Source organism: Phascolarctos cinereus, unplaced genomic scaffold, assembly GCF_003287225.1.
Source record: "Phascolarctos cinereus isolate Bilbo 61053 unplaced genomic scaffold, phaCin_HiC Scaffold_4;HRSCAF=312, whole genome shotgun sequence".
NCBI classification, from domain to species: Eukaryota; Metazoa; Chordata; class Mammalia; order Diprotodontia; family Phascolarctidae; genus Phascolarctos; species Phascolarctos cinereus.
Genome location: NW_027555847.1, coordinates 653,796,134 through 653,815,287, shown reverse-complemented (window position 1 = coordinate 653,815,287; position 19,154 = coordinate 653,796,134). Strand labels below are relative to the sequence as shown.

Here is a 19,154-nt window from a genome sequence, read left to right as displayed (position 1 = left end):
CAATGGGCACAGGACCAAAGGACATCTGGAGTGCCTTCCCACTGTGATACTCTGTAGACCTAGGATTCTGTTTAAAAATTCTCTCTTTTCCTTTAAGTGTCATCTTTTTTGCTTAAAACCTTTCCTGATCCCCACAATTACCTTGAGAGTGCCCTCCATCCCAAATGCCTTGTATTTACTACACACACATATATAACATAGGTACATAAGGTACATAAAACAGATATAAAAAACTAACACAGTACAGCAACCTCATTCCTAAGGCTTGGATTGTATATAAAATATATTTGTATTTATTGATTTCTCATTTATTCTGAATATAGTTCGATATGGACTCACAACAGAATCAAAGCTCCTTAGGAGTAGAGATTCTTTGTATTTATATCCCCAGTGCCTGCCACAATACCGGGCATACAGTACGCGCCTAATAAATGCTTGTCGATTTACTGATTGGAAGTAGGGAAGCAGGAGGTTGGTGGAGGACAGAGGAGGTCAGGATTAATTTTCCATGATGAATGAATTTTGCAATAAAGCCTTCTGGACCTTACACGTAGTCCAATCAGAAGCCAGAACACGGCGGCTTTCGGCCCCACTCACAACCTCCCCATCCTCCCCACCTTTGATAAGGACCTAGCCCCGCCCCTGCCCTCTGACCTACATCCCTTGCCTTTTGGTGCCTTACCCCTCCTTTTCTACCAGATCCGAGGGGAAGGCGCGGAGTTACGCAGCTGAGGGCGGGCCAATCAGAGGAGAGACGACTACGAAGGGGGGCGGAGCAGAGCCGCCGCGCGCCCGTCCGCGTCCCCTTTCTCTTCCTCGCCCCTCCTCGGGAGGGCGGGGCCGCGTGCGCCGCGGGGCGGGAGGGGGGTAGGGGCGCGCGCGCGCGCGCGTTGAGGCGACGCAGGGAGCGCCGGTCCTGGTCGTGGAGTGAGGTGGTGGCGTGAGCGGCTGCGGTGGCACTGCTGGGATGTCGCGCACGGTGAGCTGACCCCCACACCCCAGCTGTCAGGGCCCGGAGACCTAGGGCCGGCCTCCTCCCCCTAGATCCCTGCTCACGGACCCGAGATCTCTCCCCCCAGAGACCCCGAAGTATCTCCTTCTTGCCCTGATAACGCCCCCCCAACATCTCCTCGACCCCGAGACATCCACTGCAGCAGACCTCAAAACACCTCCCCCTAGACCGCAGAGTATCTCCGGCCTCTTAATATCTCCTACCCAGAGACCCCAGACTTCTCTCCCCCTACACCCCGATTTTTTCCCCCACCTTAAACTCTCAGCACTTCTAGAGCAGGAGAGGACATATGTATCACTGGGAGAGACCTGACCCACTCCCGGACTCTAGATAGATCTCATCCCCCACTCCCACCAAGAGATTGTCAGGAACTCACCCTGTTGCGAGATTCCTTGGTCGCTGGACCTGCTTGATGCTCACTGACTTTCCCTCCTTCCCCCCCCCTTCACAGATCATGTTTTCTCAGGTCTGTTAACCTGGTAGCAGAGCTTCTGACCTCTTCCCACCTCTGTCCCCCTTCTCTGTTAATTCATCTGGGAGGAGCCCCTCCTACCAACCTTCAGCAGTCACTGTCCGGTCTTATTGGAGCTATAGTAGTTTATTATATTTATTGTGCTTTATAGGCTTCATCTGACTTTATCTGGTGATTTATCTTCATGGTACAGTGCAGAATATGAAAATGGTGGATAGAGGGCCAACCTGGAAGTTAAGAAGACCTAGGTTTGAATCTTCCTTCCGACACAGTGTCTTAAGTGTCAAACTCTCAGTGTCCCAGACAATTCTCTAATCCAGCAACAGTCACCCGTGGTACAGGGAATTTTCATACCTGGCGTTCCCTATATAAAATAACAGGTGCAACCAAAAACAAACCAACCAACCTTCCAAACTGTTGAAGAAATTGAAGTTTAGACAACTGTCATGACTTGTTTAAGGGACCCTGTCTCAGAATCTTGGTGTTTTCAAGATTCTCTATCTCTTTGTTTCCTTAAACGCCATAAAAAAGGGGCTCTGCTTTTCCTGATTTCCCAGTGTCCTTTATATCATTGAGGTCTTAGGAGAACCCTGGAAGGTGTGTGCTGTGGTAGGTAAAATAATGTGATCTTTAGACTGCATTAAGAGGCAATTCTTCCTTCATCAGACTGTACCGTTGAGTATTGTGTTACCTTCTTCTGGGTGTCCCATTTTAGGAAAGACAGTGATAAGCTAGAAAACGGCCAAAGGAGAGTAGCCAGCATGATGAAAAGGCCTTGAGGTCATGCTATAAGTAATTCTGGGGATGTCTTAAAGTATTTGAAGAGCTGTCACATAGAAAAGGGATTCGATTTGTCTTGCTTGGTCCCAGAAATAGGAGCAATGGTTAGAAGTTAATCGAGAGGCAAATTCAGGCTTGATAGAAGGAAACATTTCCGAACAGTGTTGTTGTTTATTCGGTTTTTTCAGTTGGGGTTTTCTTGCCAAAGATACTGGAGTGGTTTGCCATTTTCTTCTCCAGCAGATCTGACAGATAAGAAAACTGAGGCAAGGTTAAGTGACTTGACCAGGCTCAAACGACTAATAAGTGTCTGAGACTGGATTTGAATTCAGCAGTAGGAGCCTTCCTGACTCTAGGCCCAGCACTCTCCCACCTGCACCTGCTTTTAGACTGCTGCCCTATTCCTAACAATGATAGCCATGCAAAACTAGAATGGACCACTTCAGGAGGAGGTGGATGCCTCATTGGATGTATTTCCAAGCTAATGATAGCTTGTCAAGGTATTGAAGAAGGAATTCGTTTTTATGTACAGGTAGGATTGCATGATCACCGAGGTCCCTTCTGATTCAGAAATTTTGTACTTCTGAGTTTATCATACTTTTTTATTCACCTTGGAGTTTTCTTCCCCCCTCTAATCTTGTAGGTATAGTATTATAATAACGTAGTTGGATTTACCCAGGGTTAATAACTCCTTCTCTGTAGAGATGTTTTAGAAAAATGGTTTCTTGGATCCAGCATTGGGCCATTTAAGCAGTTACTGTTCTTGGCTCATTTTCTCAATTTTACAAGTTTTTCTTATTTGTAGTAATGCTATGGTTTACCACCATATGCAACATACCATAAGCTCAAAACCCTTAGTGTGGCACATACCATGGTTGGTAACTGGTACTTAACAATAAACTTAAAATGTAGCCAGAAAGATGTTTAGAAATTATTTGATTTAGTGCCCTCCTTTTCTGGAAGAGGAAGCTGATGCCCAGAGAAGGAAAAAGACTTGCCTAAGGTAACACAGCAGTTTAGTGTCAGCCTAGACCAGAGCCAGGTGTCCTGATTTCTCTGGTCCAGGGCTCTTTCTACTACACTACATTGCCTCCCATCAACAATGTCTAATTCAGCTGGCCTTGATATTGTTAGTAATGACTAGCTAACATTAAGTAAGAGTCCTTGACATACTTGAGAAAACTAAATATCTCATTTCTCTTCTGACACTAACTAGCTGTGTGACTTTGAGAAAATCAGCTTCTTTTGGGGGTTCAGTTTTCTCTTCTGGAAAATGAGAAGGGTAGAGAGGTTTGTCAGCTCCATATTAGGAAAATACCCTGTACCAAAACAAATTAGGCTGCCTTATAAAGAAGGTAGTGGGCTGTCACTGAAGGTCTAAAAGCAGTCATTGAAGAGATTCTCATCCCAGTATCGTCTGGCAAAGATGGTCCCTTTCATCTCTGAGATTCGAAGTTTCTGTGACTAGGTGATTTCTAAGACCCTGTTCTAGCTCTTAGGTTTTGAATCTGTGATTCCATCCTTTTCAGTATGAGTTTTTGTGTAATAGAAGACATGGAAAGCATCTGGTATAAAAATGCATATAGAGATGATACTTTATTTGTTGAATGAGTGAGTGTATTTTGAGTTGGCTTCCCAGAAGTGCACATAAATTCACTATACTGGCTTTCGCTTTTGCACCTGGAGTCCCTTGTAACCAGTTGCACACAACTGTATGACCATGGCCCTTTGGTTGAGATGAAATCCGAGTCCTGGAAACAGACTTGTGTTTTATGCAGAAATGGCTGGAGATCAAGAGTATAAAGGGAAGAAAATAAAGTCAGCAGAGGTGATGGACTGGAAAATGAGAATGGGTGGAGGAACCAAAGGTCACTAAATTTCAGAGTTGGAAGAGACCTCAGAACCTGTCTAGTCTAACCTATATTTGGCAAAAAAATCTCTTCTACAGAAAACCCTCAGAGAGATCATACAGCCTTTACTTGAAGATTGCTAATAAGGGGGAATCCATTACCTCTTGACAGTCAGTTATACTCTTGGGTAGATCTAGTGTTAGGACGTATTTCCTTTAGCAAGCTGAATGTACTTCTTTACAACTTTTGCCCACTGCTCTTGATCTTCTCTTTGGGCAAGGAGAATAAGTCTCCTCCTTTTCTCATGTTACAAGCCCTTCAAATACCTGAATGTGCAATATCTCCCTAAATCTTTTCTTCTGTAGGCTAAACAGCCCCAGTTCCATTCAGTGGTTCTCAAAGTATCCCTGCAGGTCCTGAGACCCTTTCAGAGGATCCTTGAGGTCTAAACTATTTTCATAATAATACTAAGACATTTTGATTTCTAATATGGTAAATATCCACAGATATAACCTGCATAAATAAAAGCTTTTTGGGAGATCATCAAATCATCAAATGCATAAAGGGATCCTGAGGCCAAAAAATTTGAGAACCAATGCTGTAGTTGACCCTCATATGGCATCAGCATGCCTTCTGGAAATCTGGTCAATATCCTTCTGAAGTACGCATATAGGTCAGCTTGGGATAGAGTATAGAGTCAGCTAGCATAGTTGGACACTCTTGCCTCTCAGAATGCAGCCTAACACATTGGGGTTTTTTGGACTGCCATATCATATCAGTGACTCGTCAAGCTTGTAGTACACTAAAACCTCCAGATATTTTCAGATCAGTTGTTGTCTGTGGTTCTCTGTTTGTTGCAGTTGATTTTTTAAAAATCCAGTTGTAAGACTTTATATTTATTCTCATTAAATTTCATCTTATTAGATTTAGCCAGTGTTACAACCTGTCAAGATATTTTTGGATCATGTCTTTGTAATCCAGTGTGTTAGCTGTACTTTCCACCATTTTGTCACCTGCAAATCTGATAGGTGTGCCATCTGTGCTTTTATTTAAATTGCTGATAAAATTGTTAACAACATAGTGCCAAGCACAGATGCTTTGCATTCCACTGGCTACCTACTTCCAAGTTGGTGGTAAGGATAAGGAATAGATTTAGGATAAATAAGACAGCTAAAAGATGGATGAACAGTAGGTTGCCATTAGAGAAGAGAATTCCAGGACTCAAGATCGAGGAAGTGGCCGTCATAGCTGACAGTAAGATCTAACTTGGAACATCCCTGTTAGGGGGCTGAAGAGTGTCCTGGGAGCTAAGGTGATGAACTTGGAGGCCAAGATGTTTGAGGGGTCATTAGTTTGTATGTTGAAATTCACAAATATAAGGGCAGAGATTGGGATGGAAAAAAATCAGTCAATAAACAAGCATTTATTAAATATCTGCTGTGTGCCAGGAGGTTGCTAAGTTTTAGGGTAATAGGAGCTCACATTTATAAAGACCAAAAAAATGAAACTATCCCTACCCTCCAGGAGCTTTTAAGTCTATCGAAGGAGATTACAGGTATAGATAAAAGTTTGAATGTGTATATATAGCATACATATATAGATTATAAATATATATGTATATAGAGAAAGCATATACACACACACACGTATGCATACATAGATTTACACTTGTTATCTCCCTTGATAGACCTGAAGCTCCTTGAGGGCAGGGATAGTTTCATTTTCATAGCAGATCTGTATCTATCTGTGTCTGCATGTGTGTGTAAAATAAATACAAGGTAATTTGAGAGGGAGATAGTTAGATGGGGAGGAGAGAATGAGGAAAAGCCTCATGATGGAGATGGCATTTGAGCTGAGCTTTAGAAAAAAAATTGAGAGGTCGAAGTAAGTAAGGAGGGCATTCCATTTATGGGTGCTATGCAATGGCATGGAGACAGGATGGAATGTCATATTCAGAAAAGGGCAAGATCAGTCAGGCTGGATTGTAGAGTGTGTGAAGGGATGTGCAACAAACCTGTAAAATTAGGCTGAAGTCAGATTATAAAGGATGTTGAGAGGTGTTTGTACTTTATCCTAGAGGCAGCAAGGAGCCATTGGAGCCTTTGGAGCAGGGGAGTAACTTGGTCAGACCTGTGCTTTAGGAATACCACTTTGGCAGCTGTGTGGAGGATGAGTTAGAGAAGTGAGAGGCTTCATGTGGTCATATATAGCTCTGGAGCTGGGAGGGAGCTCAGAGGCTGTCTAGTTCTTAGCCCCTTTCGTTTGACAGGTAAAGAAACTTGGGATCCAGAAAGGTGAAGAGGTGACTTGCTTCTTAGCAGGGTCACTTAGGTGGTAAATGCCAGAGGTGGAATAAGGCAGGGAGGAAAACACTGAAATAGGGTAATGAGGCTGCTGCTAGGTTTCAGCAAAAAGGGTCTGGCCTGTGTGATAGAGACAGAGTGAATCTCAAAGGGGAAGTTACTAGGTAATGACAGTAGTAGGACGGTCTGGTAGTATCAGCAAGGAGTAACACCAGCTCCTTCTGACCCACTGTGTCTTCTGACATGAGAAAAGGATCACCTTGTCTAAGAGTGTGACTAGGGATGCAGTATCTTCCAGAAGGAGCAAGGCTTCCATGAGCACAGGAAGATGGAAAGAGTGAGGACAAGGTCTAGGATGAAGGGACATTTCTCAGATTCATTAGAACATAATAATTAGAACTGAAAGTGACTGCAGAGATCACAATCTAATTCCTTCATATTACAGTTCGTGGAAATTGAGTTCCAGAAAGAGTCAATGAATTGGCTGAGGTCATACAGGTAGTAAGTAGTTAATATTCAAAATGAAGCTCTCTGATGCCAAAGCAGGTGCTCTTGACACTACTTCTAACAAGAGAAACCAGGACTGTGAGAGTTTTGGCCAAGATGAGGAGCCTCCAAACTTCAAAGGGGTAGTATTAAAGGCAGGGTCTAGAAAGGTATGTTTAAGGTTTTGAACCTGTGTGAAGCAATTGAATTATATGAAATTATACTTGATTAACTCCATTTATATGTGATTTGTACCTTAGAATTCTCTCGTGTTGTAGGTTTGTTGTAGGTGTGCTATGTGTACCTGACAACTTTGTACAGGGTTGGAAAAGGAAAACCTCCTCTCCACCCTCCTTGAGAAGGCAAGCAATTTGATATAGATTATACATGTGAAGTCATGCAAAACATATTTCAGTATTAGCCATGTTGCAAAAGAAAACACAAATAAAAAAAAAAGAAAAAGTTTTTTTTTAAATATGCTTTGAGGAGCAGCTAGGTGGTGCAGTGGATAGAGCACCAGCCCTGAAGTCAGGAGGACCTGAGTTCAAATCTGGCCTCAGACCAAACACTTGACACCAGCTGTGTGACCCTGGGCAAGTCACTTACCACCAATTGCCTAAAAAAAAAAAGTTATGCTTTGATATGTAATGATCATCTACATAAATTTTATATGTACAGTAATTTCCCTTTTTATATGTCAGGTAGATATTTGTGAGAGTTATACTAGCACAAATGGAATTATTATAATAACTAATTTTTTTTCATGTTTCATTGGCTGAATAAAAACTGTTTATCACTGTTAAAAAAATATGCTTTAATCTGCATTTGGACTCCATCAGTTCTTTCTCTGGAGGTGGATAGCATTTTTCATCATAAGTGCTTTGGTATTGGATCTTTGTATTGCTGAGACTAGCTAAGTCATCCGTAGTTGCTCATTGTATGCTATTTCTGTTACTTTGTACAGTGTTCTCTTGGTTCTGCTCACTTTATTTTGCATCTGTTCATTTAAGTCTTTCCCGGTTTTTCTGAAAACATTCTGCTCATCATTTTTTTATAGCACAGTAGCATTCCATCACAACCATATACCACAACCCAATATTTTCTTAATCACTGCCTTGCAACCTAGTGTCATTCTCAACTCCTCACTCTTACCCCACATATCCAATCTGTTTTCAAGTCTTGTCATGTCCACGTTCAGAACATCTCTTGTGTACATCCCTTTCTTGTCACTGGCACCCCACCATCATGGTTTAGGCCCTCATCACCTTACACCTGCCTGTTAGTTGGTCTCCATTTCCTAAGTCTTTCTATCCTCTACTGACCTGCCACCATGACCTTCCTGAGCTCAGCTGGGCTGACCCCCCCACCCCACTTCTTTACTTCATACACTCCAGTGGCATAAAGCCCTCTCTTTGGCATTTAAAGTCTTTCACAGCTTGACCCCTTCTTATCTTTCCAGTCTTTTTATACTTTACTCTGCTCTTTATGCTCTGTGATTCAACTACACTGGTATTCTTGCTGTCCCTTGCACACAGCACTCCATCCCTCTCTTCTGTGCCTTTTCAGTGGCTTTTTTCTATGCCTCAGTGCATTCCTTACCTTTATGCCTTGGCTTCCTTATCTTCCTTCAGATCCCAGCTTCTACAAGTGGCCTTTTCTGATTCCTCTTCACATATCCTTCTCTAGGTATTAGTATGCCTTGCCTCCAAGATTACCTTCCATATTCACTGTATATATCTTGTATTTACAGATATTTACATGTTGTTTCAGCCATTAAGGGCAGGGGTGTACTTTTGCCTTTCTTTGTGTTCCCAGTACTTAGCACACTGCTTGCCATACAGGTAAATGTTTAAGCAGGGCTGGTTAATTTAATCAGGCTTTCTGATCTAATAATGTAAGCTGTCAGATGTTAGAACACTGATTCAGTGATTTCTTTTGATGTTAAAGAGAAGATAGGAAACTCAGGGGAGGGGTGTGAGGAGTGGGACCTTAGGAGTGAATCTTCATTTAAAAAGTAGTTTTCCTACAGGAAGTCTTCCCCAACCCCTTTTAATTCCAGTGCCTTCCCATGTTAACTATGTCCTATTGATTATTTGCATGTTGTCTCTCTCTTGAGGGCAGGAACTGTCTTTTGCCTCTTTTTTTTATCCCCAGTACTAAGCACAGTGCCTGGCACTTAATAAATGTTTGCTTATTGATTGGCAGTCGCCTCTGTTCCTTCTTGGGATTAAATTAGTCTCTCTGTGGTCCCTTCTAGTTATCATAATCTCTTGAGTGTAAGGAACTAATATTCTCATTGAGGCAGTAAGATTAAAAAAAATAATAAAAACCTACAAAATTGTATGCCCAGATTGGGGTGGGTGTCATCAATAGGTGCCAGTAGAATTTGAAGCATCAATGTAGGCTGGAGTAACCTAGTACATTTTTCCTGGAAAAGGTGAAACTTGAGCTAAACCCTAAAAGCTCAACAGGATTTGACTAGGCAGAAGCAGGAGAAAGAATTAAAGCTCAAGAAATACCTGTCCCCTTTGCATATATAGCTGATGAGGATACCTGTCAATTCTTCCATTTTTCCCCTTTTAGAATATTAGCTATAGGCCCACATCAGCAATTGCCTGTTGGACATTTCAGATGGATGTCCCAGAGACATCTTAAACTCAGCATGTCCAAAAGTGAACTCATCTTTCCCACAAACCCTCCCTCTTCCAGATTTCCCTATTTTTGTTGAAGATACCACCATCTTTCCAGTCCCCCGGATTCCTTAGCTCAGCATTACCTTCGACTCCTCATTCTCCCTTCACCTACATATCCAGTCACTTGCTGGAGCTTACTATTTTTACCTTCACAATGTTTCTCACATTTGCCCCTCTCTTTACTTACATAGCTACCATTGTAGCTCAGGTCCTCATTGTCTCTAGCCTAAATTATTGTGACAGCCTCCTAATTGATCTCCTTGCCTCATTTCTTTCCCCTCTAGTCCATCACTGCTGCCAAAGCAATTTTCCTTAAGCACATATCTGATCATGTGACTCCCCTGCTCAGTCAGCTTCTGTGGCCTCAAGGATAAAATATGAACTTAACTTTTAAAGCTATATGCAACCTGCCCCCAACCTATCTTTCCAACCTCATGAGACATTACTTTCCTTTGAGCACTCAGTGATTGAACCAAATAGGTCCTCTCTATGTTCTCCACACATGCTACTCCCTCCTGTCTCCATGCCTGTATGCTAGCTATCTCCCAGGTTCGTAGTGTACTTTCTTCTTACTGCTGCCTCATAAGAGACCTTCCCTTCTTTGAAGATGCAGTTCAGAAACCATCTTCTGTGTGAAGCCTTTCCTGATCTCACAACTTCTGAGACCTTCCCTCCCACACTACCTTGTATTTAGCTGGGTGTATGTTTTCACATTATACTCATGCTGGACACAGTTTTTATGAATTTGGTGTCATCCCCATTCAAATGGAAACTCCTTGGCAGCTGAGATTGTTTCATTCTTTGCACTTGTATTCACAAGTGGCGAGCACAGTGTTTGGCATGTAGTAATGGTAAGTTTAGTAAGTACTTTGTCATTGATCAGTTCAGGTTAGGGACTGAGCCTCCTTTCACTGTAAGCATTCCATTCTCCTTAAGATGCCTGAGTAGGGCCATAAGATCATAGAGAATATTCAGTGGGGATGGCCATTAGAGTATATAATATATTCTCTTTAATGAGACCTGGAAGAATTCTTGGGATGAGTAGCCTTGACTCTTGGCTTTACTGCATTTCTCACCGTTTCTAAAGTTCTCCGGTGTATCAGGGCTAGTACCCTAGTTTGTGTGGGTGGGTGTGTGGCCTTGCTAAGACTAAGTTTTTCTCTCAGTATCTGTTCTTCTGTAAGAAAACAGTTTTTTTGGGACAGTAGTTCAAGGACCTTTCCCTTTGAATTTTAAATTGTTTGGTAGACCTTGAGATGGTCTGAAATGCCAAGTTCTTTGGCTAAAATGTACTGCTGAGTTGGTGCCAATATTTAGTGTATTGTAAATTTGTAAGCACTTAGTAGTGGAGTGGGTTTGCTACAGGGGTTAGTACACAAGGTACTATGAAGGTGGCAGTCACTCTTCTGTGAGGCATTAGAATACTCTGGGCCAGATCAAACACATACTGCCTCATTTTTTTGTAGGAGCTGACCTTGGTTCACAAAAGGGAAAACGTCAACCTAAGTTCTGGCTTCAGGGGCAGGGACCAGGATTTGAAGTCAAGAATTTTCTACCCCTTTTTCTTTGTATCTGTTCCTCGGCTCATCTCCTCAAAACTGTTCTGCTTGTCACAGTGATTATCTCCCTTTTTCCATTTCTGATTCTCAAAGTGTTTCCCCAGTGTTTTCATCCTCCCCAGAATCACTCGGGTCACAGTTCTCACCCTACTTATTTTTTCAGGACAGAGTTCATCAGGGACAGCATATCCATAGGGCAGTTATACTTCATTTCTCTTGTCCCATTGGGGCCATACCTTGAAAGCCTAGTGGTCCAGAAAATGAAGTCCCAATCATAAAGATCCTTACATTAGCAGAACTATTAAGCTTTAGCCTGTCACTTATGAAGAGTGGCCAGTCCCAGCCTGTTTCCTTCTGCTGCCTCTTCTGGTTGAATCATCTTGTTCCTCTTAACTTCCCACCCACAACTTCTTTTCTATCTCATGGTCATCTTTGTGATACAGTCTAAGGACTCTTTCCCTCTGAAGTTGAAGAGCCCAGCTGTGACTCACATTCTCTTTGGGGAGGATTAGGGGTGGGGTGAAATGGGGAATGGGAGCTGTACCCATGGCCTACCAGCCTTCTTTCTAGGCACAAATCTTGTGTAATGCATAGATTGGCCTGGTCAGCAGAGAATGTTTTTCTTTTGCTCCTTCATCTGGAATATTGATTTTGTTTAGCCTTGCTTCTGCATAGCTGTTGGGTCCGTTAGGTTCTTAGTGGGATGGGAATTTTTCCCACCCAAGTCAAAGAGGTGCTATTTTTTAGACATTATCTACCTGGGATCACCATGTAGGCACCTTATAGCAGGAGATGCCCTTTGGAGCTTGCTTTGACTGTTAGCCTCTTAACATTTTTACCAGTGACCTGTCTGATGAGATAACAGAGAGTATACCCATTGACTGACTTTGAACAGCCAATTCTCTCTGCCCCCAAAACATGCCCTATGCTGGAAGGGACCTCAAAAAGATCATCTGGGCCAACCTTCTGGAAATTAACATGGTATTATCTCCGGGTTTAAAGATAAGACAATTGAGAAGAAAAACTCCTTCCTGAAGGAGTCCAAGGAGTGCATCCTGGGCTGGAGCTGTTCTTTACCACCACGTAACTCCTTTCCTCCCAACTCACCTCCTATTCTATAGGCTTCAGTAGTAGTTATCTTTGTTATGCCTTCATCAAAAATTAGCTGCCTTCTCTGAGCCTCCCCGGGTGTTGGGGGTGGGGGAGGGAGGGGAGAGCAGAGATAGGGATACAAAAGGAGATGAAATGATCTCCTACCCTTGAAGAATTTACAGCCTAGCAAGGAATGTGAAACCTAGAGATCTGAAACACATAGTCAGCAATCTCAGGCAGCAGAAAGGCTGTGACCATTTCATAATAAAAACAGCAAACATTTATATGGTGCTTTAAGAGTGCCTGGCCCTCAGCTTTTTTCTCTTCAACTAGAAAAGCTGCTTTTGAGGCTCATGACAAAGAAAATAAGAGTCCAGCTACTCATAGTTCACCCTCATTGTTCTTGCTCCCCCCTCCCCTGTATTGTATGCAATTGTCATGGCTTGGAGAGTGCTAAGAGATGACAACATGGCTAAATTCTCACCACTGTCCTCCCCACCCCCCCACCCCCTTTTACAGATGGGAAAACCAAGGCCCAGACAGGTTAAGTGGCTACCAAGGTTACATAGCTATTAAGTAGAAGAGTGCAGATTCAAACACAGTTCAGTTGATATTCATAGGATCATCGGTCTAGAGCTGGAAGAGACCCTCAGAGGTCATCTAGTCCAGCTCTCTGTCTTCTGACTCCTAAGTCCAGCACTTTTTCCATTATACCATGTTCTGCTTAGCTATGCACGGATAGCTATGATACAGGACAGACTGGGGTAAGTGCCAAAAGAGAGGCACAAGCTAAATGCCATTGTAGTCCAGAGGGGAGGAATCACTTCCGACTGGGGAGATCGGGTGAAGATTTGTGTCTTCACTGAAGTAAGAGGCTAAGTCATCTGCTCCAAGTGTGTAGGAGTTAGGAGTCTGAGAATAGAGGTTTAGAATTTGCTTTGAGGAATGAAATGAAGAGTCACTAAGAGCAGAGTAGGGCTGTTGAGCAACAGCAGACTGAAGTAGCAAATATTAGTGAGTGGAATAAACTTGGTTTTGTGATTGTAGTGGAGTAGAAGAAATAGACTTGGGAGAAGAGGTATGGGTCAAGGAATTGGAGGTAATGATGAAGGCAGAGAGTAGTATGACTGAAAGTGGGAGAGGTAGAAAGATGGGAAGTTGTAGTTAGAGTGGAATTTCAAAATCCCAGATGTTGGATGTTGTATAATTCCGTGAAGTGGTGAGTTCTAAATTGTGACTGCCTGATTATGCAGCTGAAGTGGGACGAAAGAGGAGATTGTTGATGTTATAAAAGTTAAAGAATTGTGTGGTCAAGGTGTTAGAGGGACTGTCAATATAAATATTAAAACCTCTGATGATTATGACAAAGGGTGAGTAAGAAAAAGATTGCAAACCAGGTTGTTGTTTGTCCTTCATTTTCAAAGAAGACATCACAATGTTGGAATCAGGGTGTGTGGTGTAGTTGGCTGGTCAGTCCAGTATGATTTTGGAAGGCACTCCCACAAATCAGGCACAAGTGGTTCATTAGAGCATTTAGAGTGGAAGTGGCTCTGGGTCTGCACAGCTCATGTTTCCTTTCTGCTTCTACAGTTGTGCTTTGCTCATGGAGTACAGCGCCTTCTTTGATGCCCGCATTTCCCATGTCTCACAGTCAGTACTAAAGTTCTTCAGAGATACCTCAAGTGTCCTTATACCACTTCTGATTACCATGTGAGCATTTACCTTGTGCAAGTTCTCCATAAAACAGTCCTTTGGATAAACGTGTTTGGCGTCAGAACTATGTGGCCAAGTACTGAAGTCATTAAATCAGCATTGGGAGTGACTTGACTCTTGGTAGATGACAGCAGCAAATTTGGGAAAAGGGTGGTGTAAATTGATTAAACTTTAACTGGGAAAAGTGATTAAGTGATAGTGATAGTGGAATGTTCAAAAATCAGGATAGATACCAACCTTTCTTGGCCTTGTGGTGAATCGGGGAGCATAAAAGATGGCTCAACTAATGCTATACCTTCAGTAAGAATAAGGAAGTTGAACAAAGGGACAGACTTGGAAGAAAATATGATGAAGTCCATTTTAAACGTGGTGATTTTGAGGTTCTGGTGGGACATCAAGGTAGAGGTATTCAGCAGGCAGTTGGAAATTTGAGGCTAGAGCACCAAGGAAAGGGTGGTGGAAAAAAATGTTTATAATGGAATTAAACTGATTGCATCGGTGTTGAAGAAGTGCTTCGTGATATTTCATTTAGGGTAGCTATGGAATAGCTAAGCAGTTGGATGTTGGGGATTAGAATTAACACAGATACAATAGATACAGAAGAAACTTGTTCAAATAAATAACCCAAACGCTAGGAGTGGGAGTGGGTGGGTGGGTATGAATTAAAATAGAGCTACATTTCTATTTATGCTGTCAGACTGCTCATCTCTGAATGGATTTTCTGCTTTGTAGGTTGTTGATGTCATGCCCTTTATCTCCTGTGGGCGCTGACCGTTAGGGGTCAGATGTCATCTGAAACGGGGAGGTGTTTGATAGGGCAGAAAGAACACTGACCTTGGAGTCAGGAGACTGAAATTTGAATCCTGTTTGGTTACTTAATAATCTTGGACAAGTCACTTCACTCTTCTGAACCTCAGTTTCTTCATATATAAAATATTAATTTAAATGGCCTTGTCTATGTCAAAGGGTTTTTGCAAGGATCAAATATGATAATGTATGCAAAGTGCTTTGTAAACTTGAAAGCATAGTACAAATAGCCACTTTTAAAATGATTTCCTGTGCCTCTTTTGCCTGCTGTCATTCACTCTGGGTGCCTGCCACTCCCCTCCTCCCCTCCCCCCATCCCCACGGCTCTCCTGGGCAGACTCTCAGACTCCAGACCAATCCTCCCCCAACACAACCCTGCTGGGTGCCTGAACTAGCTTAGTTGAGGAACTAGTTAGATCTGTGTTATTAGTATTCAAAGGGAAACACAAACTGTTTTTCTGTGGCAAAGTGAGGTGACTGCTGCCCCCAAGATAGGTCTTTGGCTGGTCTAACTGTGGTGTCCTTTCACTCCCCTTTCTGCCACTTCCTATATTTGTTTCCCATAGCATCCACCAGGATGTACTTGCTTAGGACTGTCTTGGGTTCCTTCAGACCACTGATTTCAGCCGGACATTGAGGAAGGGGACCTGATGAGTCAGTGCTCTCTCTGGGCCTCTGCTCCCTTCTAGGAATATATTCCTTCCCTTGCACCTCTTTGTAATGAAAACAGCTCCTATCTCTGTAGGCTTTACAGTTGACACTGTGCTCTCCTCCTACCAGCAGTGAGGCAAGGAGAAATTAAGACTCAGGAGAAGGGATGTGACTTACCTGCTACCACATAGCTGGTCATTGTGGGAGCCAGAACTAGAGCCATGCTGTTCGAGGGCTTCTTGTATCTTGAAGGCTGTGCCAAATGTGGAGGGCTTCCAGCAGAAGCCTGCCCTATGCTAGACTGTCACCTGAGGACAAGAGGAAGACCAGGATAGCTCAGGCAGAGCCAGCAGAGAGCAGACACTGTTTTCTAAGGAGAGAAGGGCTTGTGGCCTATCTTGTCCTCAATGAGACCCAAAGTCTTGAAGCATAGAAGCACTGAAGCCAGGGCCCTGGGAACTCTACCTGGCCTATAGTATAAATAGGGGTAGTGCCCCAAGGCTGGGAAAGAAATGTTGCATCTCCACCTGACCCTTGCCCCGTTTGTTCTTCTTCCAGTTGCAGCTTTGCCGGTTCCATTCAGCGTTGCTGCAGAGCAGCCGGCCGCCCTGGCTGTCCCCCGTCGTATTCCTCAGGAAAAACTTGACAGCAGGACCTGTAAGGTCATTACCTGCAAGGTAATGGTTGTCCCCGGGTCGCCAGGATGTTAGAGGACTTCCTATCTGTACGACATGCTTGAGATCTAGCCCTGTCCCATAGTCTGTTCTTCAAGTTCCTCATCATTAGTTTTTTCTCCTGGCCTCATTATTAACTCTGGTAGGATGGGGACTTGGTGTATCCTTTTATATCCTCCCCAGTACCTGGCGCAGAACCTTGAACACACAATAGGTCTTCCACATATATACTTATAGATTGACTGGCTCACAAAATCCCTCATTCATTAACATGTATTAATTGATTAGGGATGACTTCTCTTTGAATTATCCAGTAGATCTGGAAATATATTTCTTGAGGCCTTGTACTAGGTACCTGTGAGGGATGTCAAACTATGTGACTTATTGGCCCCTACCTCCAGGAGCTTGTTTGTTTGAACCATTCAGCTTGTAAATAAACCTAATGATCAGTCAGGAGACTTGGTCTGTGGTTCGGAGGAGCTTATAACCTAGTGTAAGTGATTACTTACAATAACAACAGGTTCCTTTTCTATATAACACATGGCAGTTTGCCAAGCTCTTCCCTCACACACAACTATGGTACAAACAGTGCAAGTATTCCTCTTCACATTTTACAAAGGAGCAGACTCAGAGCTGAAGGCCTCAAATTCTGCTCTCATAGCTCCACAACCAATACTGCTGCACTCCTTTATTGCTACCTCTACAAACATACAGAGTGTTCAAAGTAGAGATCCATGGTTTTTAATTACTGGGCTCCAGCCTTCTTTCTGTTGGACGTTTGAAGCACTGTGTCATATAGGATTTAGAGGAAAAGAAAGTGACATATAGGGGAAGAGTAGTCCGTCAATCTGTGGGGCAGCCTGCGATTGGGGCAGTCTGTGGAAAGGATAGCATTTATCTAAATTTATCTATATTTATCTCAATGCTATCCTCATCTCTAGTCCATCACTGCCTTTGGGGCAGTAAGACAGGATTCCAGTTAATACTGTGTGTGTGTGTGTGTGTGTGTGTGTGTGTGTGTGTGTGTGTGTGTGTCTGTCTGTCTGTCTGTCTGAGTGGCAGCAAAACCTTTAAGTTCTTTGGATGGTGAAAAAAGGCAGAATGGAGGGAGAAAAACCCCATAGAACCACACAGACTCACTCCGTAGCTTCTTTGGGAGCTTCTTTTCAGATGATGGTTATTGGCAAGAAATAGAGTGGAAGTGGAAAGGGAAATTGCTAGAAGATGATGGATGAGGGAGGGGGAGGGTGAAGGGTTGGAGTTTTTGGCAATGGTAAAGAGAATCATTACTGCCCTATGGCTCCTCTCCAGCCCTGCAGTTCCCAGGCCCCTATGGAAGAAGGCAATTTCCGCCATGGTGGTGGGTGTGCCCCTGCTATTTGGGCTTCGCTATGCTGTTGCCAACAAACGAGAAAGGAGGAAAATGAGGCTTTTGGCAGATGGCATCGGACGATTTGGCAGGTTGGTTGGCTGTGTGTGAGGGCCTTTTCTTGGGCTCATCCTTCCAATTTGCCTTAAACTGCAAAGGATTCCTCTGCAACACTGCTGTGTCCTACCCAGTTGGGTCCATTTCTATAACCTTGTACCAAACACAGAAGATGCCTGTCTGGGCTTCAGGAGGACCATAAACTAGCATGTCACAGACATAGACGCTGTGGTCACTGGGGCTTCAGTAGGTAGGGAGTGAGATCTGGGGCTAGAGCTTTTCAAATACATGCAAGCATAATCTTCAGGTGTCAGTTGTTGCTTATGAAACATTTAAAGTCTTTGGGAAAATTGTAGTCTAAAACTCAGGGCTGTGAAGATGGGGGTGCCAAGGGCCAGACTGGCTCAGGGTGGGTCCTGATTTGTCTCCTTTGACTGGTAATTCAATTAAACATTTGTTAAATGCCTACATGTGCACGTCATTGTATGTACTTTTTCTCCCCACTTAGTAGTACTTTTTTTTCTAATTACATATAAAGATAGTTTCCAACATTCACTTTTATAAGATTTTGATTTCCAAATTTTTCTCCCTTCTTGCCTCCCCAAGACAACAAGCAATCTGATATAGGTTATACATGTACAATCATATTAAACATATTTTCATGTTAGTCATGTTATGAAAGAAGAATCAGAATAAAAGGGCAAAAACCACAAGAAAGAAAGAAACAAAAAAAGCAAAAATAGTATGCTTCCATCTGCATTCAGACTCCACAGTTCTTTCTCTGGATGTGAATAGCATTTTCCATCATGAGTCTTTTGGGATTGTCTTGGATTGTTGTATCGCTGAGAAGACCTACATCTATCAACTGTGGTTGATCATCACGCAGCGTTGCTGTTACTGTGTACAGCATTCTCCTGGTTCTGCTCACTTCATATAAGTCTTTCTAGGTTTTTCTGAAATCTGCCTGCTGTTCATTTTTTAATAGCACAATGGTATTCCATTACATTCATATACCACAACTTGTTCAGCCATTCCCCAATTGATGGGCATCCTCTCAATTCCCAATTCTTGGCCACCACGAAAAGAGCTGCTATAAATATTTTTGTACATGTGGGTCTTTTTCCCTTTTTTATGATGTCTGGGATACAGAGTATTTCTAGTAGTGGTGTTGCTAGATCAAAGGGTATGTACAGTTTTATAGCCCTTGGGGAATAGGTCCCAGTTGTTCTCCAGAAAGGTTGGGTCAGTTCACAACTCCAACAATGCATTAGTGTTCCAATTTTCCTACATCTTCTCCAACATTTATCATTTTCCTTTTTCTCTCATATTAGCTAATCTTATAGGTATGAGGTGGTACCTCAAAGTTGTTTTGATCAGCGTTTCTTTAATCAACAGTGATTGAGCATTTTTTCATATGAATATAGAGAGTTTTGGTTAGCCAATCTGATAGATGTGAGGAGGTACCTCAGAGTTGTTTTAATTTGCATTTCTCTAATCAGTAGTGATGTAGAGCATTTTTTATGTGACTATAGATAGCTTTAATTTCTTTATCTGAAAATTAGGTATTCATATTCTTTGACCATTTATCAGTTGGGGAATGACTTGTATTCTTATAAATTTGACTCAGTTCTCTACA

General features: G+C 42.7%; 1 protein-coding gene across 6 annotated transcripts in view; it reads left to right on the top strand.

Moving 5' to 3' along the window:
* The window catches only part of ADCK5 (aarF domain containing kinase 5), a 63,049-nt gene that overhangs the window by 25,438 nt on the left and 18,457 nt on the right, over positions 1 to 19,154 (top strand). For 2 of the 6 annotated variants that reach the window (XM_078153834.1, XM_020995228.2), the window contains exons 1-3: positions 886 to 979; positions 15,977 to 16,095; positions 17,404 to 17,553. In XM_078153834.1, the coding sequence (XP_078009960.1) occupies positions 968 to 979; positions 15,977 to 16,095; positions 17,404 to 17,553 (281 nt within the window). In that variant the 5' untranslated portion in view covers positions 886 to 967. Of the gene's footprint in view, positions 1 to 885; positions 980 to 15,976; positions 16,096 to 17,403; positions 17,554 to 19,154 lie in introns of those variants that run through there. The other 4 variants (XM_078153837.1, XM_078153836.1, XM_078153835.1 and 1 more) reach the window with 3 other exon arrangements.